The following is a 21,180-nucleotide window of genomic DNA, read 5'->3' as shown; positions in this document are numbered from 1 at the left end:
TTAAGAGATGAGTACAATCGTAAAAGGGTAAAAACAGTGGATATTTTGTGGACTGTGTGGAGGAGTGTGGTTCGTCGTGAAGGCGAGGCGATGGGATGGAGTGCGACGAGGACCCTGGTAATATCGTTCTAATCATAGAGTCCGGGGATAAGGGAACATGCACCACGTGGTTCACACCCCTATCTACCGGTGGCGGTGGCCCACTCAATGACGAGGAAAGTACAGACTGTGGTTTCTTTGTGAGGTGTATCTGAGGACGTCAATTAAGTAGAAGATGATAGGCTGTTTATACATGGAATCGACAGAGAATGTCATGATACAGAAGCGCATAAGCAAATCGTGCATATACTTCAACTCTGCCTGCCAATCTCCAGAGAACCGACCGCCACGAACGATGAAATGAATAGAGGTCGAGCTGGCTCCTCAATGACCCCCATACGTCTCACCCTTACAAACCGTCAGATAGACCCACTCCCAGCGTCTTCTGCGGCCTGCTCAATGCGAATTCCCATTCGCACTCCCATTCGCCTTCCTCTCCTCGCCACCCCTCACCGGCCACTCACTCTCCGGCACCTCCATCTCACTCGCCACCGCAATAATGCTCGTCTTCTCCTTCGTATACGGCGCGTACCGCGCAGCCAGGAACGGTTCGTAAGCGTACGGGATATCGATGGAGGCGCGGAGGTGGGAGAAGGCTTCGTAGGTGTATTTCATGATTTGGTAGCCATCTGTGTGTGAGGGGAAAGAGGGTGAGATGTACTGCACCGTAAGGATGAGGAGGAAGAGGAGAGGAGGGGAAGGAGGGTGAGGAGGGTGAGGAGACTTACATCCTGACTCTCCGATTCCGGAGAAGGGGAGTTCGTTCACTGATAGTTGCTGGACTACGTCGTTGAAGACTAGATTGCCGCTTCGTGTCCTCTCGAGAACTATATTGCATGATTTTATGAGTGTGGGTACTACAAAGTGGTGAAGGAGAGACGTACGTGCTTGTTTGACTTTTGGATCTGTCGTAAATGAATATAACACCAGTGGTGATGGACTGTAAAAGTGCAGCAACGGCCCGTAAGCGATATGAACCATTAAAGCAGAGATAAAAACGCACTGGTCATTGATATACTCGATCGCCTCGTTAATATCCTCCACGGGAACGATAGGCAAAAACGGGCCAAATATCTCCATCTCAAGCAAACTATCCCCCTCCCTCACATCCCTCCACACACTCGGCTCAAACCTCCTCCTCGCCTCGTCCTCCCCACCCCCAAGCACCAACTCCGCCTTTGTCCTCCTCTTCATATCCTTCAACCTCTCATACTGCACTTTATTGATAATAGAGCCGAAGGAGGGCGAGTCGAGTGGAGAGCCGGAAGAGGGCGGGTAGAATGAGTCGTGGGCTTCGCGGAGGGCGGAGATGAAGGCGTCTTGGGCGTGACGGGGGATGAGGACGTAGTCTGGGCAGACACAGATCTGTGTGATTTGAAGTTGTAAGTAGGAGTGTAGGAGGAGAAGAGAAGGATGGAAGAAGAGGCTGGAAAGCGCACCTGTCCTGCATTGGTGGTCTTTCCGCATAAAATCCTCTTTGCCGCTATCTTCAGGTCGCATGAATCGGGATCGATGACGACGGGCGATTTTCCGCCGAGTTCGAGGTTGCACGGCGTGAGGTGTTTTGCTGCCGCTGCCGCGATAATACGCGCTACGCGTCCATTGCCCGTGTAGAAAACTGTACCCACCACCACGTCGCACATACCATCAGCAAGCCATCGAACCCAGAACTTCCTCGCAAGACCGAAAATTGGTGGGAAATGAGAACGTAGTACGCACTATGATCCCACTTAAACTCCAACACCCTCGTCGTCTCCTCTATACCCCCATTAACGACCGCGTATGCCTCCGGATCGAGATACTTCGGGATAAGCTCAGCGAGCAACGCGGAGTGGTGTGATGAGATTTCGGAGGGCTTGAGCACGGCGGGGCAGCCTGCTGCGATGGCGCCGATGAGAGGTTGGAGGGAGAGGGTCGTTGGGTAGTTCCAGGGTCTGTGAAGGGTTGGGAGATCAATGTCAGGATATAGGTGAGAGGAAGATACGGAAAAGGTGGGATTGTGGATGTAGGGTATGCAAGATAGGGGTTGTGGCCCGCCACAGTTGGGTGAAGCGTGTGGCGCGGACAGCCTTGACGAAATCGAGGTGTTCAAAAAAAACAGAGCATGTCGAATGGGGATGGACTAGAGTCCTCCATCTGGCCGGTCATACGACCGTTCAGATGAGTCGAAAGGGAGGTTAAAATAAACCTCATGATCTTCTCATGACCTCGCTTTCAATAATGTGGGTATGGAAAAGGCACAGCAGAACTCGTCGCGTCTTCTGCTACCGTCATATATGCAGAACCGGTGAAGATATTCTCATCCGTCCCCACGCACATCTACGAAGCTCTCGCTATTGCGTTCGTAAAACCCGACTGGTCCACCTCAGACCAAACAGCTGCGCAAACCCACGGCGCACGACGAGATTGAAGGGGAAAAAGACAGGAAAAGCAAGAAAAAGATACACTCACGAAATAATCAACACCACGCCCTTCGGAATGCTAAACACCTTCGGACTCCACGTCTTCTGCCACTCCGGCACCTCCACATTCTGCGGTTTCGACCACTCCTCCAGCGACTCCGCACTCTTAATGCTCCTGTCCATCATCGCGCCGATCTCGCCAACCAGGCATTCTTGAGCTGGTTTACCGAGGTCGGCGTGCTCTGCGGCGAGGATGGCTTCTTTGTTTTCTTTGAGGAGACGGGCGAGTCGGTAGAGCTGATGTTTGCGGTAGCCGAGAGGGCGGGCGACGCCTTTGCGGAAGGAACGTTGGAGGGTGTCGTAGATCTGGATGGTGGTCATGTGAGTATGGTTGGAAAAGTGAAAGCGAAAAGTGACGAACAGATTGGACTTCAGCCTGAGGAGTGTACTTCAGCTCGAATTCAGCCATTGCGATTTTAAAAATAGACGAGGTCAAAGAACAAGAGAAATCAGGAGCGAAACCAACAGCAAGCTTCGCAGCCCAGCGACAAGTACGAAAGTGGGTGGGTGGGATGCGGTCATTGTCCACTGTGCGAACAACGACCCTTTATAATTTCCGGTGTGCTCTCGAGAAAAGCGGGAGCATCGTACGAGGCCGCATTCGATTGGCTAACAGTAAGCAGAGGTCCACGATCACGAAGCTAACCCGTTTCCGTGGGTATCCACTTCGGTATGTCGGAATCGATGGAAGAGGACGTCTTGGCCCACGGCAGTTGCTTGTCTTCGCACGACATGTGAGTGGACGATGTGAGCCTGACACGAGTTCACAGCGATACATTATATTGGTGAACGAGCGGGAGAACGGAGCACGGAGTTTGTCCGCGCTTGTATTTAGGGGCCTCGGTCGACTCGGCCGACCGTGTTGGGCCACCACCACCTGCTACGACTATTCAAGTGAGGTAACTCAGGACTCAAGCACTGAAGCGGTAGTACTACTATGTACTACAAGGGAGTAAATAAAGTGCATTTGATCTTCAAAGCACTATTTCGCGCTCTCATTGAGAATCAACACATCATAGCTGACCCTCACTTCAGGCCACAACCTCAATAATCCTAGCCGAAGAACATTTCACGCGTCTCTAGACAACTCAGACGAGCAGGCTGCGCCAGTGGGCACAGAGAAAGCTATCCGCAGGCTGCTGGAACAGTAGCTGGCACTGTTGCCCAGTTTAGCCACTCATCATCGTGAGCAAGTACGTCGGCGTTTTCTTCCATCCCGGCGAGAACAATGGTCGTTCCTTGAAAGGCAATGCGAAAGTGAAAGAGGCCCCGGCGTTGTCTTGATATCAGATAGGGGGATTATCGAAAGAACCTTGTTCCGTAAGTAGAACCAACACCCAACAATGCGTCCACACAGCAGTGAGTGGTTGCTGCCATGAACAAAGCGGAAGACGCCAGGGCCCTCGCCTACCTGTGGCACGGCAAATCTTGCAGGAAAAAGTTCCGATCAGTATCCTCCGCAACTGGCACGAAAATCATCACAATCGCCGACGAATCAGTGACTAGATAGCCAAATACGGCTAATCTTTTCTTTGTTCGTGTCACGGAAACCGTTGTGGCCAAGGGAGGCACTGGGAGGCATCACATCAAAGCGAAAGGTGCCGCACGCAGATTTGAAAACGAGTCCGTGTGGCACCAAGAATTGCCTATAATATAGGTCAACAAAGCGGCCAACGAGGAACTGAAACCATATATAAGGTGGCAGACAGGATTCTTAACGACACTCATCTGCTCCCTCAACCCCAAACAGTCTATCACTCGCATTCTCCCGTTTTCTGTGTTGTGCTATCTGAAACACCAAGATGGAACCAAACCCGCTTAATCTTACTGCGAGCGAGATGCGAATGCACGAGATCCTCTCTCAGATGTCCCAATCCACGAACGACGTGTCCAGGCCTCACGCTCCTCAGCCTCCTCAGCCTCCTACGTTCATAGTACATCCGACGGACCGCCATCCTGGTATATTTCTCGCTATCGGTGCGGGCCCGGTGCGTCTTTCATCTTCTCCATCTCTGACTTACTGATTTTCTTACTTCTCTAAACATCAAACATCAGACACATGTCCTGGTTCCCGTCTCTCTGGCCATGCGTTATCCCTTCCTGTGTCCTGGATCGATGGTAGTTGCGATCAGACGCTCAGGAGGGACGCATCTTACACCATCGAGAGAAGAACGAGCGATTCCGGATGTCCCGTCTGCACCAGCCCTGCCTGTCACTACGCATCATCTTCCTACGCCTGCTGGCAGGAGCACTTCATCGGCGTGCACACCTCGTCATCCCTCGCATCACTGCTCTGCTCGATGCGGTACTCGTGACGAGCCGATAGATGTCGACATGGACGACGTTCCGTCTCAAGCATCTGTGCCCTCAGCTACGGTGATGGAATGGACAGAGACGCCGTCGTCCCCTATGATAAAGAGGGAGGCTCCAGATTCCCATGACCTACAAGTCCCACGGAGGAAGCGCAAGGTGGACGAGACCATCCAGTACCTTCTGGCGCGGACGGACACTGTGGCCGAAGTCGTCAAACAAGAGCCTTCCTCGAGCGAGAGTGTCCCTTCCTGCGCAGAGCCTCCACTCGTTCGTCAAGGAGGCGAGTCCGAACCAGCGAATCCGGGAAAGAAGAAGGGCCCTTTCAACTGCCCGATTCCCGGTTGTTTCGAGCGAAAGCCCATAACTTACGGCCGTATCCAAGAATATTATCGCCACATCTGTACCTCTGTGGCGCACGACGACGATCGCTCTGTTCCTGGCTGGGAGAAGCGCTGGGGCATCCCGTCCGACTACACGGGAGGGATAAAGTATTGCCCGTATAGAAGCTGTCCCAAGAGGGACCGCAAGATGAGACGGGGCACTGACCTCAACAAACATATGACGGAGTGTCATGGAATCGATTCCGAGGAGTGGACATGGAGAGTGGGTTTCATTATGGAGCGGATGATGAAAGAGGGTAGATGGACGGAGGAGGATGCCAAGAGAAAGGTGTGGATCTATGAACAGGAGGTGAATAAGTTTGTGTACCGTCCTGGAGAGCTATCTGAGCGCAAGGCGTCGTTGAATTTTGCTCGTAAGTAACTGGACTTGACCTCGCGTCCGCTCTGGACACTCCTTCATGTCAGCCTTGACTATGCTTTTCCATTGACAACAAACTGACGACTTACTACCTTTATGCCCTTCATGTCTTTTTTATGACTTCCTATGATTATGCATTATGCGATGTTCGTTATATCTTGTATGGAACTTAATGCCAGCACCTCTGTTTGTGACCATGGCGCTGAACAAGTTGAGACTGAGGCTCCAGTGACAGATGAAAACAGTAATCCCTGTCGAGGCGAGATGACTGCGATGTGTACAGTATAATGACTGAGGCCAACTCGTCGCCGTCGACGATGTTGAGAGCTTAGGTTCCGGAATGCGCCGGCATCGTTCGAGCTCCGCATAAAATAATGTAATGACACCACAACAAAGTACCGTGCCACTTCTTCCTCTCAGACCATCATTTCACCGCAAAAAATTTTAGCTATATCTCGTGAGTCTCCGTATCAAGGTTGTAGAGTATTTTTTACTACTATACTGAGACGTCTTCATGGCCATCCTTAACAAAAGCACGAAAATGACAACGCCTTCAGCAAGTGACACCATCAGTTCAAACAATCCTCAATCAGGCGTAAACGAAGACTTTCCAGAGTAAGCCTTTGATCATCGCACTTTGAGAATCCTTTCGAATCCTCAAAAATATTTCTTCATAGCGTGCGGTCCTATTGGGACTCTGTAGCTCGTTTGCGGTCTACGACCTCACAGCTCTGCAACAAGCCGATGTTCTCGGCACCGCCCGTCACAAAATTCGTAGTGAAATCGCTTCTCTCCAATGGCTGCTAGGATCCTTCCAGTCCAAGTTCAATGAGCTCGCTTCAGTTGGAAAACTTCCCTTCGACATCCTGGCACGCATATTCACGATACTCGCGGAGGACGATCCACTTGACCGCCACCTCGCCCGATATTCCCTCCACGAGGAAAATCTGAACTTTCGCTGTACTCTTCACTGGATGGTGGTGACACATGTGTGCCATCACTGGAGAGAAGTTGCTATGAGCATCCCTTCCTTGTGGAGAAAGCCCGCACTCCATCTTGGATCAAAGTGGTTCTTGGAGATGCTCAAACGTGCTGAGTCCGCGCCCTTGCACCTCGTGTTAGAAGAGAGTTCTCGTATGGTCGGGAGGCGAACCCCATTCTCCGTCTCCTCAAAGGTCTCTGAACAGCTGTCTAAGCACCTCGACAGTGTAGAGGTCCTCATCCTCATTTCAAATGTTCGCTACAGTCTAATAGAATCACTCCCTCTACAATCGTGCACTGCGCCTGCACCCAAGCTCAGAACACTCGAAATCCGTCATACAGGTACCTCTAGTCCCATCACACTCCGACCTGACTTTCTCGCGAACCATTTTCCGCGCCTTCACGAGCTTACTCTCTACTGTGTCGACAATTCCTGGGCTGCTTTATCATTTCAAGACCTGGTTCGACTTACGTTGGAAGAATGCGACTGGTATCTTTCGTACGATCGGATCCTGGATGTTCTCAAAGCCAGCCCCCGGCTCGAGTATTTAAAGCTTCTCCGAAAGGATTCGGCCACCGCAGTCTCTCTTCCCCCTAGGCAGCGCGTCCGACTCCCCCGCCTCAAATTGATCGCCCTAAGAGGGCACGACGTCCATTGTGCAGCTTTATTGAGCGCCTTGGAACTACCGAATACGTCCAGCATTTCTTTAGACCGGATCTGCTCATTGGAAGGGTATACTCCACTCATCTCCGAGCTCAACGTCCATTTGTCCCGAGATCCACCCTCGCCTCTTCATCATCTACTGATCTCCTGCGATGCGGACTCTTTTGCGCTTCGTGCGATCGGTCATATTCCTTCCGTGACTCAAGCTATCGGCGATTTAGGAGTGTTCGACTCCGACCACTCACCTTTGTTTACATTCGGGACAGGGCGCGTGTCAGACAGGAAAGACGCCAGATTGGCCATCCGTGCTGTATTCAGTCACATCCCCGTCTGGCATACCGTCGAGACTATCCTGGTTCGCGGTGTATCCACTCGCGCACTTTGGGATCATGGCATTGCTCATCTCGTCAACGTAAAGGTTGCCCGCTTCGAATATGATAAAGGCTACAACTTCGCCGATGAACATACCATGGTGTCGTTGGAACACAATCTCGGGCACTACCTCCCAAGGCTGGAAACTCTCGAGCTGAAGAACGTCGATCTCCGTGAGCGCTGTCCGCGTTGGTTCCGTGTAGGAAGGGTGTTGCGAAGAGTAGTCAGGCTCTGCTTTTGTCTCTGCTAACTCGGCGGTTGGAGGTTGCTCCCGTTCAATGCCTGCGGTTGATAGGATGTAGGATCTTCAGGGATGAGCTGTGGAGGCTGGAGGCTGTTGTTCCAACGATCGAGGAGATAGACTCTGAGATTGGGCTCCAGGTTGATGGGGAAAAGGAGGAGTGCTCAGACTCGGAGAGGGAGGATAGTTCATCCAGCGACGAAGACTGATACAGCTTGCTTCCATACTCGACGATAGTGAATTTTGCATGTTTCTTAGCGTTAACTGCGACAACTACCATAATATAACATAATATAAATAAATACGGACCGCTTGAATCGACACAGCACGTTTTTGTTTTTGTACGCTCATTCACGATTACGAGGACTTGACACCGTCGCAGGTCATAGTCTAGTTCGAGCCCAAATTGTACCACACGTATTTCTTGACTTAATACATACGTCTTCATCGCTGCTAGTTAATGCGCATGTTTATCAGTATCCCAATGGATTGGTTGTGCTCGAACGGCGACAGTCGGTATGTTTACCTGCAATGTCATAGCAAAAGGTGCGTCTGAGACGTGGATAACAAGCTTTACAAAGGCGTTCCAGAAGTACGCCTTCCGTCAGAAGTGGTATGAGAACAACAAAGTTGCATTGAAAACGCAGGAACAGAGATCTCTGCCGGATGCGAGTCCATACATACATATAATGCAAGTAGTGTACATACAAACGCTCTGCCGCAATCACCCAGGATCACCATCTGCGGAATTGGGGGTCACAAAGTAGTTCTCTCGCCCATAAGGGCTCCTTCTTTACGTTCCCTAAAACCACCTCAACAACCAGTCCGCGCAATTGATTCAGACCACGCAAATCTTTAGTCCAGGGAAGACTGCACTCCCTGAGCGCCATCTTCTGCAACACACCATTCGCACCAGCCTCCTCGTCGGCGAGATTTCTACGCAGCTCCAGTATCCTCGTCAGTTCCGCCACCTCCGCCATCAGCTCTACGTCGACGAACTCCAAGGTAGAGAGCTTGGGGAGATGCAATTTCGAGGCATCACCATCTTCGATCATTCTCGGACTAGACTGGACGCCGAGCATCTGTCTCTCCCAGTCAGCACACCGAAGCAAAAGCATCTGCAGGATCCGGGAATCCAACACGAAGTGTTGGATGGACAGGTGACGAAGGTTGATCATGCCCCTTATCAGGTAGAACCAAAATTGCCTGATACTTCGCAAATCAGACCTAGTATCGCACTGTTTCGAGTGTCGAATCGAGAGATGTTCGACGGCGGTGTGGTCGAAGGCTTTCATAACGTTTATGACGGTCGTGAGTAGAGGCACTGCGCTGGTACCTGCCAGCTGGAAGCCGAAAGCGAACTCCGGTTCGCGCTTGTCGATATCGAAGCCTGTCGTGCCGGTTTGGTGGTCAGCGAAGAGTTCGTCTGGGTCATGGCTCAGATTCCACGAGACAACAGGTGAGCTGGAGACAACGACGCGCGGGCGCTGCTTGTACATCTCGATGTAGATGTCGAGTGAACGTAAAGCCGTAATATCACGGCAAGCGGAATATTTTATGGCGGCGAAGATAGCGGAAAGGTGTTCTTCGACGTCGTCAGGAAGCCCATAGAGTCCCACCCGTAGCCTAGCATTAGGAACTTTGATGAACGACAACATGGAGTTCAAGCCATCACGGGTGGCTATCAACGTCACGTTCCTGAGATTAGGAAGACAGATTTCTCGTGGCACGGTCTCGGGCGGAGCGTGGACAAAGTCTTGTGGCGTGCAGTGGCGAAAATCGATAGTGGTCAAAGTGGGTGTGCCCTTTAGCACCTCGACGAACTCCTCCATGCTGGGATAGAGAGCGGACCAGTGGACAAAGTGGCTGTTATATCGAACCGGAAGCGAGATAACCAAACTCGTGAGCTGAGGAGCGAAGCGAAACGGTGTTTTTGGGAAGGGAAACCCGACGAGGGTCAAGGTCTTGATGCAGGAGACTGGCGATGATAAGCCTGGGTAGGTAGCAGGTAAGTCTTCTAGATCGTTCCTATATTGGTCCAGGTCATCGTCCGTGTCAATCCCATCGACTTCGTTCCCATCGAACCCCTCATCGCTCTCGTTCACAGCAGAAAAGGACACAAAAAGTGACTCGAGGCTCGGAAACGGATCCCGGAGCGTATCGACCAGCCGTTTCGTTGAGCTTGCATAAATGTGCAGCGAACGGATTCGCTGGCGATCGACGTCAAACAGTCTGCTTAAAGAATGGGGTTCTGCAAATGGTAGGGTCGGTCGCCTGTAAGTGATCGAAAGCGGGACGGCCTTGGTTCGTTGGAGTATCGTCTCGAAGCAGATGCGCCTCATTGCAAAATATGAGAGATTTCGCCAGAGAATGGCGTCCCCGATGCCAGCTTGCCTCCAGAGACGACATACATGGGTGACCTATGATAAGCAAAAGAGATGAAGCCATGCCACTACAGAAGGCAGAGCCTGAGATATAACGCTCGATCCGCACCTTAATCCATCCGAGCGCAATCTCTGTCGGTTGAAACACGCTCCCTCCAGTATAGATGGTGTAGACAGGAGGGTCCGCGGCGGCCAGGAAGTGGAAGCATCTAGACAAAATCTCTACAGGAAGGCAACGAACCGGCCCCACATAGTTATCTCTGGCAATGAGCGCACCGGTCTCCGCGATGGGGCCACTGAGTTCATCTGTTCGCGAGTATCTAGGCATTAGGGGCTCCTTGGTGCGTACACTAGAGAAAACGACAGTCGAAGCAAAAGGCAGAAGAACGTTGGAAAAACGCGCCTTGGTTCGTGTTGAGTCCAGGTTGATAACGCGGAGTTTCAATTCGGAAGCCGGACCGGCCGTGTCAGTGTGGCGTTCGAACGTTCACCGCCACTCACATGGTCTACCGCGCCACTTCCTGCAAACCACGGCTTTCCAGGCATCACCTGTAACCGCGTACAGTAGTATATGTGTCCCTATTCTATCCACGATGAAATATTGGACATTTTTCCTACGAATTATGCGGTATGGTTTCCTTTATTGAGGTGGTCTATTACGCCTCCGACGTGTCGGTCATGTACAGTTGAGTTACACTCTTCTAACGACTGTGGCACAAGTATTCTCCCTCTCTTTGCTCCAGAAATTTACTCACTGCACTGTGGTACTGTGCTTGTAAACAAGATAAAGCATATTTGCGTCGAAGGTATCTATCATTGACCTACTTATCCTGAATTCACCTGAACGGTTGAACGTACGATTGGCAGAAGGCAGTGTGATTATTAGATACGGATGAACGTGCGCAGGGGGATGATTGAGATCCGTCTGAACTCTGCTCTCGTCTCTTAGTATATCATAAAATTATACATCGTCATTATTGGAAAGGCAACGAATGCACATTACCGATTCGTTAGGTGGGCGAGATCTGCGATCAGAACACCATGTTATACTCTAGATTCATGATGCTCTACGTTCGTATTACGCAGCACAATCCGTTCGCTGAGCGTTCGTCCTTTGCCGGCGAAGAGCAATAACAGCGTGCTATGGATGCCCTATACGACGAAGCACCATCAAGAGTTCAGCACCCCGAGATGAAAAAAAGATTGTGGGGGCCACGTACAGCGATATGAATCATACATCCGACCATAAAATCGTTATGAAACACGAAATAGCTCCATGTCGCGTAATTGTCGGCCGCTCGGGATGGAGAGACGTAGACGTAGAAGAGGGCGGTGTTGGCTGTCTGTGAAGCCGAATAAGGTTATGGATGAGTTATGAGTGATTCTAGTTTAGGAGGGAGGGTTGAAAAGGGACACGCACCCATAAGAGGAGGTATATCACTCCTGATTCGACGAGGAGCACGGACGACGACGGGACGTGGTCCGATTCCTTTCTTCCTTCCATGCTCTTATTACTTACATTCAAGAGACTGCGATGTCTCCTACACACGAGATGATTCAAACGTCACCACTGGGCAGCAGATGACCCGCAGAAACGCTCACCAGACGATCCCAGCCCACGCCGCGAAAAGCCACACTTTGTTAACGAGCGAACCGAAAAAGGCGATCATGATCCCGAGCTGCCAGTTCCCGTCTTCTTGGGCCTCGAATGTGGGTATGTCGGTGCCGTAGATGGCGGTGAAGGAGTAGATGATGGAGCCGGCGTAGAGTGCTGTGAATCGAAGGTGAAGGTGGAAGAAGGGGAGAAGTCAGAGGGCAGCGGTGAGTGAATTAGGGCCTCGAGGAGGAGGATGAGGGTTCATGGTGAGACGTACCGAAGAGAAACCCGCTTATGACGCCGATTGCGATACGCATGCCCCGCCACGCAGGACGCCAGACCGTCCATACCAAAGCAATATCACTCAGGAGGAACTATGACGCGCAAGCCCATCAATCGGTTAGCATCGTCGGATCTCCCGTTGCGCCTTCTCTCCTCTCAGTGCCAGGCGGAAACACTCACGCTAACCACCGCGACGTACATTCTATCCACACTCATATCCGCCGTTCTCGCTGCCGCGTTGAAATCGTCGGAGAACGTCAGTGCACCAGGTGAACTCTCGAGGTCGCCTTGCCGAGAGAATTCCCAGTCTGAGGAACGGGTTATCCAGGCTAATGAGATGCCCCAGTGGCCCGTGGAGAAGATGAAGAGGAGGGAGAGGATTGTGATGAGGAAGGTCTTTGGGAGTGAGGTCATGGTTTGAGGTTTGGTTCGACTGTGAGTGAGGAAAGGGGGTAAGAACGTTGGAGGCGGTATGTGAGTATCACCGTTGAGGGCTCACGTTAAAAGCCAGACAGAGGCGGGGAAGAGCGCGGCGTATAGGCCTGTGAGGATACGGTTGAAAGGCGGTCAGATAAGTACCTCTCGGTACACGACGAGGAAACAGAAAAACACGGGTCGTACCATATACAAAGGTCTCGAAGGCGATTGAGAGAATATTATGATGAGTTACTATGCTTGGGCTGTAGACATAGTCCTGGTCAGAAGGCAGGCTCGCCATGATGGAGGCGTCGGGACTGTGTTTGAGAGTCTATACAATCTTCAGTCCCTGGTCAGACCCAGAGCTTGGAATGTCGCCGGAGCGGAAGAAAGGGGAGGATGATCATGAACCTCCGCAACAGCTAGGTCTTATACTGCATTCCTGCCAAGTGAGTTCCACGGGGGCTGAGGTATCATCGCGTCGTCTCCAACAGTAAGATGAGATCAGAGGCGTGTGGTGGACAGGATTCAGATTTGGATCGGTCAAAGGAGACCGTGTCGCAGCACCGAAAAGGGTAAAGTCCAACAGTATAAACACTCCAGTTGCTGTAAACCTGTGAGTAGAGAATCGCACCAGGATAGGCATCACCTCGCTAGGTCAACAAGATTTCTGCAGATTTTAATTCTGTGCACCGAATGTAGAGTACACCTACCGGCAAAGGCCGCAGCATCGGGGGGAAATCCACACACAGGTCGTTCTTCATAGCCCTCCACAGCCAACTTGTAGCGGGTAAAGAGAGTGCATATCGAGGTTCAATCATCCACGAATGTAGCAAATTTTTACTGTACCGAATCGTAATGAGCTTGAGACACGACGTGCGAATATGTTTTGGATCACGTGCCCGCGTTCCGTCTTTTGGGATTGGGATATGTTCGGCTTTCTGCTCTTGTTTTCCAAGTTGTCACTTCCTGAACTTGACGTTTCTCTCAGTTCTTCCTTGCGGTGCGTTTTTGACATCGTTTCAACCAGCCTCGTGTATCCCGACCACGCTTGGCGACTCGTGCCCTCCATGAAGCGCACTCAATCCTCCGAGTCCTCGCCCTCGAGCAGCCCACACAAATCAAAAAAGGCCAAAACGTCAGCGCCTGTCTCGCACGGACTTGTTCAAGAACAAGAAGACGGTGGCGCGTCTGGTACTGGCTCGGGAGACTAGCGGAGAAAGGTCGAAAAGAAAAGGGGAAAGAAGATGAAGAAGACGGGCATGAAGTTAGACGTGTGTGTTTCTCGTTCTCCACGCAGGCGGTCGTCGTGTCTGCGAACTATCTTTGGCTGACCGGTGAGCACTACTTCAGGCTGCTCCGCCAAAGTTTATGTATGTGGTGGTAACACCGCTGCGTCTACCTCGGGTAGCAGCCCTAGTGACCTCCAGACCTCCTTAAGTATGTCCTCACTCACATATTCTGGTCTAACAACATAGCACTGACTAGTCGGTTCGTTGCCTGCAGCCCTTGACTCTTCCGTCATCGCAACCGGGTTCGAGCAGGATGGTCAGGCAAACGCCACAGCCGGCCAAGTCGCCTCCTTGACCTCCAGCAACAACTTTATCAACTTCTGCGCCACAACCAACCTCCCTATCACCAACGGCAAGCAGATCACCACCGGTTCGTGCAACCCCGCACCCATGGGTGTCATCGCCGCTAGCACCAACATCCCCTCCTCGAAGTTCTCCAACCCTCCCAACTTTGGCACCATCGCCGCGAACACCGACTTTGACATTGTCATGAACGTCAAGAACCTCGAGCTCGGCAACTTCGTGAACGCGGCGTCGAACTATTACTCCGCTCCTCAGCAGGTCAACTCGCAGGGGGACATCGTCGGACATACGCACGTGGTGGTCGAACAGTTGAGCAGCTTGACGCAGACGACGCCCACGGATCCGACGAAGTTTGCGTTCTTCAAGGGTGTTGACGGTGCTGCTGTCAATGGCGCGGTTAGTGTGGCTGTGACGGGTGGATTGCCGGCTGGTGTCTACAAACTTTCGAGCATCAACTCGGCGGCGAACCATCAGCCTGTGCAAGTCCGGAAAGGGCTCCAAGTCCGCTTCTGCCTCTGCCTCCGCCTCCGCTGCTGCCACCGATGCCGCGACCGCCTCTGCTTCTGCTTCCAAGGGTGCTGCGACTGCCTCTGCCTCCAAGGACGCCGCTACCGCCACTGCCTCTGTAAAGGCTACCGACTCCAAGAGCGCTTCCGCTTCCGCATCGACTTCCAACTCCAAGAGCGCGTCTGCGTCTGCCTCCAAGGATGCCGCTACCACATCTTCGAAGGCTACCGATGCCTCGAGCGCTGCAGCTTCGGCTACCGACGCCGCGAGTGCTTCGGCCTCCGAGTCTGCGGCTGCGACGGAGAGCGCTGCTGCGAGTGGGAAGGACGACAAGAAGAGCAGCAAGGATAGGAGGATGATCAAGTCGAGGATCTCGAGGTTGTAGACGCCATTTCAACGTCTCAGTGCCTTGATGGTCTTTCCCTCCCATACACCTATACCTCTCCTCTCCTCTCCTCTTCCTCAATTCTCTTTTCATTTCTTGCTGGATACCCTTTCCTTGTTGTATGAGTATTGCGTAGTCATTTGCTTTCTAGAGTTTGTCGCAATTTATTTATTGGTTACTGCTACTTTTCATTTTTCGGTTTCTCTCCTCCCTGTTTTGTGCATGTCGTGTTTTTGGTGTTCCTGCATTGCGTGCTTCCGTCGACTTACCTCTCTCCCTTTATCCCTCGCCTTTTTAACTTTCCCACTGAGAGCTTGAGTCCCCGTCTCGAATGTTCCTGTTCATATAGGGTGCTTTTTTCCACTTTTACTCCATTCTTCGTCCGTACGAGCTACGCTTGATGCGCATGCATGCACGCGATTGCCGGTGTTACATGGTCATTCTGTTGGTGGGGATCTCTGGGTTTTTCTGGGTTTTCTCTTTTACCTGTGGTATTGTGGGATGCGTGGATTTGTGGTGATAGCGTTTAGTAGTACGTAGGAGTTGTTGAATGCTATGATGTTTGAAGCTCTATCGAGGTTGTCCTTTCTGAATCACTGCGCCACAATTCTGACGTGAATTGGTGCCACTCCGAACTGCTGTATAGCTCGACTCGGCTCTCGCCGCTAGGCCGAACGGCAAAGTCGCTCGGATGAGTATCCACAGAACGGCGAACAGTCGTTGAATTCGCCCAGTTTTCCTCCTCTTTGCGATGCGATAATTTTGACCTCGTCGATGGTCTACCTGCTCTCAAGACGAGTCACCCCACTTTTATCCTCGAACGAACTGGAACCATTTCGCTCGTTCGACGCGGAATGCGAGGAGGACAAACGAACGGCTCTGGCCTTGGAAGTAGGAACGACTCTGGATAGATGGACGGGCGATTGCGTGGTTGATAGAGGACATGAGGCAGAGAAAACTTAGAGTATAAGAACTGGCTCGATGTCGGAGGCTCAAAGGAAGTTCAGCCCGCATTGATTTCTACCTTCATCTCCATATCTCGTTCTCCCATGTCACTCTTTAGGCTCACTCAAGCTCCTGAATTCCATCGCTGTTGTACCAGTAGTTTGGTGAGTCGTCTTGATCTTGGTCGTGTACGTTTACCGTCTCTGGAGTGGCGTACACCGGCGATAGGCCTCGGGCCACAGTGGCGCAGTGGACGGACTGCGAGTGATGTCTCTACGAGTCGTTGCGAATATTCGAGTTGATCACAACGTTTATACATTATACACAGAAATACGACGCATCCACAGAAGAGCTAGCGATCGGAACAATAGAAACCACCAGTACAGGAATCAATCCAGGCTCACATCGAGCGGTGACACAAAGAAACAGAGAGAACGCGCGCGAATCTGAGTGAGTGTATCACCAATACAAAAATTAATCCAAGCTCACATCGAGCGGTGATACAGAGAAACAGAGAAACACGCCCAAGGGCAAAAAATCGAGAAGAAAAAGAAAAAAGAAAAAGAAATCCAACAGCCTGGTAGAATCCACCCGCGCCCTCATCGCCAGGCAAGTCCTTCATTCCGTATCCTGTCCCTTTGCCACCGACGGACAAGTTCAACACTTCTTCGGCCTCTTCTTCGGCGGTTCACCGATTCGGTGTTGCTTCCACAAATGGGTTTTCATCGTATCCTTCCTCATCCCGTGGTAGCGTTGCGTACAGTTCTCCACCGGGCAGAACACTAGAATATCCTTGAAATCCTCTGGGATCCCATGTCGCTGCCTCCAGCCAGGGAGAGAGCGCTCCGCCTCGTGTTCTGGTTTGGTGCAGATATGGCGATAGTAGTCTCTCTTGCGATTAAAGGACTCCTTCCACTTGCAACCCTCTATCCTGCAGAGATGGGGCTTGTACTTCGGGCCCACCCTCTCCCCCTCCTCCTCCCCCTCCTCTCGAGTCTCCTCCTCTGCAGGCATCGCTGTTCCGGTGTTGACACCTGTGTAAGAGAGGAAAGTTTCGTCACTTGTTGGGACACCCTGACTTGTGGATGCTTCCGATATTATATTGGTGTTTCGCTGGACCTGGGATGCGGTCGAGCGTGTCGAGTCTTCCCAGCCCATCGGCTTCTGAGGGTCGTCCTTCCTGGCCCTTTTCTCTCTCCCCTGCGTATACGGCGCGGTAGTCTTCCTCTTCGGTGCGGGGGCTGGTGACCATGGGGCGGGCACGTCGTCAGGGTCGTACTCAAGCTGCTGAGTAGTGCTTGACTGACCCGAGTGGGAGTCGTCGAGGAATGTCGAAAAACCGACCCCAAACAGAGTTTCGTACACGTCCTTGCCATACTCATCATGCCACCAAGAGTGCGGGCGGGGCATATGATCGAGAGAGGAAGCAGGGACGGGAGGAGAGGTACCGGCGAAGAAAGATAGCACGTCAGAGGAGGAAGGCGGGGTGGAGTAGCCCGACGGGGCCGTAGACGAAGTGCCCGCTGTCCTGTCCTGTATGCCCACGAGCATCCCATCCACCCGCTGGGAGCTCTGCTCCAGCATGTCCAGAAGGTCGTCATCGGTCATAGAGTCGGGAGTCGGAGGGGGGTCGAGGGAGTGAACTGGGCGATGTGCGATGGGCTCGAAGTTCTGATGTGACGCACGAGATGGCAGCGGCAAAATCGGCCTAGGCTGACCTAGTGAGTGAGAAGGTGCGGCCTGAGACGAGCGAGATGACTCCGGGATCCCTGTCTCACGAGCGCTAGCACTCGTTCCGCTGGACATGGTGATAGAGGGCGTCGCGGGGTGGCGCAAGTCCCAGTCGTCGATTGCGGAACCAGTGTCGTGAGGTCGGATATGGAATGGGGAGAAAATGGGGAGAGATTGGTGTAGCTGCGGGTATTCGTACTGAGAATGAGAAAACGCACGGCGTGTCAGCAAGGATGAAATGACCGTGAAAGAGCTTGAAATGCTCACCTGTCCCTCGAATGGACGTTGGATGCTGGACTGCGGCGTCGATTCTGGCAGTCGAAGGTGATATTGTGTCATTTGCTGGGCAGCATGTTGCGGCACCTGAGAAGAGAGGCCAAGCTGAGCAGTATATGCGACGTTCCCGAAAGCGTTCGTCTGCGACGCCAAGTCCCAGATCTGCCGGCCCCGAGCAGGTTGCCCCATCGCAGATTGACCGATCTGACCTGGCTGTTGGTACGATGTGTGGTTCATGTTTGTTAGTTGTCTAAAGTTGGTGCGGAAAACAAGAGTCGAGGAAGAGCAGTAAGCGCTTGAGAGCAGACGATCAGGCAGTTGGGGACGAGTGGTTATGCTCTTCCTCTCGTCGTTCGAAGCCTGCTTATATATTGCTGGACTTAACTTTGAACTGCCCTTTGTCCTCGGCAGATTCCACATCTTCGCAGGCAAAGTCAACACGCCTCCTTCCGCCGGAAGCTTTGTTTTCTTTGTTGACCTTAACTTTTTCTTGGTTTCTAAAGCGACAGGTCGTTCTGGATCCGCTCCGGGACAAAGCGACCTTTGACTTCATTACGACGTGTCGCTGATGCCTCGAGGTTCAGACAAAGGGAAAGACGCGTGTACAGTGTCAGTGCTGTGGGGCGGGAAGCCGGTCGTCGTTCCATTTTTCGGCGCTATTACGTTCTAAGACACGCTCGACGTTCCTTTGTTCGCGGCGAGTGCCGTGAAAAGCTGACCAGAATATTTTTCCCCTCCCCCAAGGTCGACTACGAACATATCCAAGGGGAGGCCTTCACCTAGCTGCGCGTGACATAAATGTACGAATTGTTCCTCCCCTTCACGGAAGGATGCTGAACGGCGGTGGTGAGAGGTCTGTGCCGTGCAGCGCAGTGGCAAGGTGAGCCACTCATCGTACGCGTCATCCCCGATCACACAACTTGAATATTCTTCCAGAACATGATGCCCTTTCATTGACTACCATCCATCCGATTAAAAAGATTTGGTAGCACCCAGCGCTTTCCATGCCGTCTATGGGAGATCTCGAATGCATGGTATGTGCCTCGAGGTCGATTGAATCTTTGTTTGCACAACGACCATGATATCACGAGCGTCGACTTGCTGCAGCCCGTGTTCATTTCCTTCCAAGAGTTACCGTGCCAACCTGTTTCTACTATCCACTCGATGCCGCTTTAGTGCCGAATGCCGTGGGCTCTTGTTCGGTCTGTCCTCCCTTTCATAGATATTCACTACAGCGCGCCCAGAGAAAGAGATGGCCATGTATGATCTATCTTTCATACAGTTCGTTATTTTGATCATGAATCGTCTATGAGACAAGGAGTTGTTATATGGTTCCGACCGCAGCTCGTGCTCGTACGCGACGGTTCGTCACGCTCTCCAGAACCCATCGCTCATGTCTCGATTTTTCGATCACGGCGCCACACGCCACTCAGTCTGGTTCTCAACCGTCCCGCCAAAGGTCTATCGCCGGTATACGCAAACGTCAGCCCAATGGACACAATCACCAGTCCGAAAGCGACGAAGTTGAACGCTAGCCAGCCTCGATTGTGGGGGACGTGTTGGTACATCTGTGTGGCCCGGTCGGCATTGTGATGGCGTCCCGTTCGCAGTAAGAAGAATGAGGAAGCGTTGATGTGCGTGAAGAAAATAAACATGGTATAGGCTGGTGAGTCAGGTGGTAAAAGTCGTAGAGTGTGTGGTTGATCAATATAACAGTACCTGTCCTCCAAGCACCGGTCCAACTAAAGGGTGATCAACTTCCACGTACTGATACTGGGCGATACGGTCGAGTAGGATTGCTTAATGGACGCTCCGATACCATAGACGAAGTTGAATGCGCCGTACACATGGGCGTTTGCGTGGATTGAGAGCAAGAAAGGTCTTGATATCAGGCAGACCACGGGAGAGCACGTTCACGGTAGTCAAACAGGTACTCACATCAAATACCATCTATCGTCCGGCTGACTGTAGCTAGCTCACTCGACACAGGGGAAAGCACGGCAGACATGAGCATACCTATATCGTCCGTTACAAATAAAATCAGTTTGTGGTTCCCATGATTGGGCAGTGTATGGCGAGTGAGTTTGTGGGAGGTTGTCGACTTACTCTCAAGAGCAAAACAAACGATGGATAAAGCCAAAGATATGTCGATTGTGATGAGGCCGCACCAAGGTAACGCGAGGATCAAACCTATGGCAGTAGCCCACTCATTCCCTTTCCTATCAGCTAATCAACCTGCCATCAGCGATGCTAATAGTGGAGAGTCAATACTGCAGGGAACTAGATGGCAAGGACGAAGATATACGGAAGGGAGGTACACACAGATAAGAGTAGGAATAACTGAGGCCAGCGTGACGAGGCCAACTTTCGTAGAGTTGAGATTCCAGATGGCTTGGAGATGAAGAGTGACGATAGAGTTCTGCCCGCCGTACATGACTCTTGAAGACCGATACCAAGTCCGCGCACGATCGTCGACCAGTTCAACGGGGCGACTGGGTGCCAATTTACTATGAGACCAGTCGGACGCACTCATATACCATGATGAAGAAAAACACCGTTATCGCCCTCGGGGTGTTCATCAAGATAGTTATGACCTTCAAGATTGACAGGTTCTTGCTCTGTGACACTGATGAGCTCTCGTTGACTCAGGCAGTCAGATAGGTGGCGATACGATGAGACTATGGGCCGTACCATATAAAATGGTTTCGAAAGAGATCGAGAGGATATTATGATGTGCCACGATGCTGGGACTGTAGATATAGTCCTGCTCAGGAGGCAAGCTCGCCATGATGCGCAATCGGCGGGATGGCGTTTGGGAAATATGTGATCTTTAGCTCCTGGTCAGAGCTTGGAAATGTCGCCGGAGCGGAAAGAAGGAGGCGTTGATGATGGACCTCCAAGACACCTGGCTCTTATACTTTATTCTCGTAAAGCGATTTTCGTGGGGGCTGAGCGCTGAGGTATCATCGCGTCGTCTCCAACAGTAAGACGAGATCAGAGGGCGTGTGATGGACAGGATTCTGAGTTGGATCGGTCAGAGAAGACCGTGTCGCTGTGGCCAAAGAGGTAAAGTCGAACATTAGAAACACTCCAATTGCTGTAAACCTGTGAGTAAAGAGTCATCTCAGGATTAGCATCACCTCGCTAAGTCGACAAGATTTTCGTAGATT

The 21,180-nt window shown here is 51.9% G+C and overlaps 7 protein-coding genes across 7 annotated transcripts; 3 read left to right on the top strand and 4 right to left on the bottom strand.

Annotated features, from left to right (window-relative positions):
* Positions 1 to 239: 239 nt before the first annotated feature.
* Positions 240 to 3,065, bottom strand: STEHIDRAFT_82439 (aldehyde dehydrogenase). The gene is made up of 8 exons (XM_007306287.1): positions 2,923 to 3,065; positions 2,551 to 2,867; positions 1,819 to 2,033; positions 1,539 to 1,717; positions 1,103 to 1,464; positions 984 to 1,039; positions 828 to 926; positions 240 to 728 (listed from the first exon to the last, which is right to left on the bottom strand). Exons 1-8 carry the CDS (start codon positions 2,968 to 2,970, stop codon positions 496 to 498), a joined length of 1,509 nt encoding a protein of 502 aa, XP_007306349.1. The 5' UTR covers positions 2,971 to 3,065; the 3' UTR covers positions 240 to 495.
* A 1,298-nt stretch (positions 3,066 to 4,363) lies between these two features.
* Positions 4,364 to 5,636, top strand: STEHIDRAFT_159173 (uncharacterized protein; the record flags this gene model as incomplete). The annotated part of the gene is made up of 2 exons (XM_007306544.1): positions 4,364 to 4,549; positions 4,617 to 5,636. The coding sequence occupies 2 exons, from the start codon at positions 4,364 to 4,366 to the stop codon at positions 5,634 to 5,636; spliced, it is 1,206 nt and encodes a 401-aa protein (XP_007306606.1).
* Positions 5,637 to 6,147: 511 nt separating this feature from the next.
* Positions 6,148 to 8,100, top strand: STEHIDRAFT_159172 (uncharacterized protein; the record flags this gene model as incomplete). The annotated part of the gene is made up of 3 exons (XM_007306543.1): positions 6,148 to 6,248; positions 6,337 to 7,823; positions 7,946 to 8,100. The coding sequence occupies 3 exons, from the start codon at positions 6,148 to 6,150 to the stop codon at positions 8,098 to 8,100; spliced, it is 1,743 nt and encodes a 580-aa protein (XP_007306605.1).
* Positions 8,101 to 8,625: 525 nt separating this feature from the next.
* STEHIDRAFT_159171 (uncharacterized protein) lies at positions 8,626 to 10,603 on the bottom strand (the record flags this gene model as incomplete). Its single annotated transcript, XM_007306542.1, has 2 exons — positions 8,626 to 10,311; positions 10,385 to 10,603. The coding sequence occupies 2 exons, from the start codon at positions 10,601 to 10,603 to the stop codon at positions 8,626 to 8,628; spliced, it is 1,905 nt and encodes a 634-aa protein (XP_007306604.1).
* Positions 10,604 to 11,285: 682 nt separating this feature from the next.
* On the bottom strand, positions 11,286 to 12,872 carry STEHIDRAFT_159170 (uncharacterized protein; the record flags this gene model as incomplete). The annotated part of the gene is made up of 9 exons (XM_007306541.1): positions 11,286 to 11,300; positions 11,347 to 11,427; positions 11,496 to 11,618; positions 11,696 to 11,816; positions 11,878 to 12,046; positions 12,150 to 12,246; positions 12,335 to 12,587; positions 12,654 to 12,696; positions 12,776 to 12,872. The coding sequence occupies 9 exons, from the start codon at positions 12,870 to 12,872 to the stop codon at positions 11,286 to 11,288; spliced, it is 999 nt and encodes a 332-aa protein (XP_007306603.1).
* Positions 12,873 to 14,079: 1,207 nt separating this feature from the next.
* Positions 14,080 to 14,646, top strand: STEHIDRAFT_40852 (uncharacterized protein; the record flags this gene model as incomplete). The annotated part of the gene is made up of 1 exon (XM_007306218.1): positions 14,080 to 14,646. A coding segment is annotated over one exon (567 nt), but the record flags the coding sequence as incomplete, so codon positions are not given.
* Positions 14,647 to 16,660: 2,014 nt separating this feature from the next.
* STEHIDRAFT_159168 (uncharacterized protein) lies at positions 16,661 to 18,247 on the bottom strand (the record flags this gene model as incomplete). Its single annotated transcript, XM_007306540.1, has 2 exons — positions 16,661 to 17,932; positions 18,002 to 18,247. The coding sequence occupies 2 exons, from the start codon at positions 18,245 to 18,247 to the stop codon at positions 16,661 to 16,663; spliced, it is 1,518 nt and encodes a 505-aa protein (XP_007306602.1).
* Positions 18,248 to 21,180: the final 2,933 nt, after the last annotated feature.

This window comes from Stereum hirsutum (genome assembly GCF_000264905.1).
Source record: "Stereum hirsutum FP-91666 SS1 unplaced genomic scaffold STEHIscaffold_11, whole genome shotgun sequence".
Lineage (NCBI taxonomy): Eukaryota > Fungi > Basidiomycota > Agaricomycetes > Russulales > Stereaceae > Stereum > Stereum hirsutum.
This window is presented reverse-complemented; position numbering and strand designations above follow the sequence as displayed.

Excerpts from the sequence above, each read along its gene's own strand:
- STEHIDRAFT_82439 (XM_007306287.1), bottom strand. The coding sequence starts at position 2,970 with ATGGCTGAATTCGAGCTGAAGTACACTCCTCAGGCTGAAGTCCAATCT. Across the intron at positions 2,868-2,922 it reads CTCAGGCTGAAGTCCAATCT|ATCTACGACACCCTCCAACG; the intron begins GTTCGTCACTTT and ends ACCACCATCCAG. Across the intron at positions 1,465-1,538 it reads AGACCACCAATGCAGGACAG|ATCTGTGTCTGCCCAGACTA; the intron begins GTGCGCTTTCCA and ends CAAATCACACAG.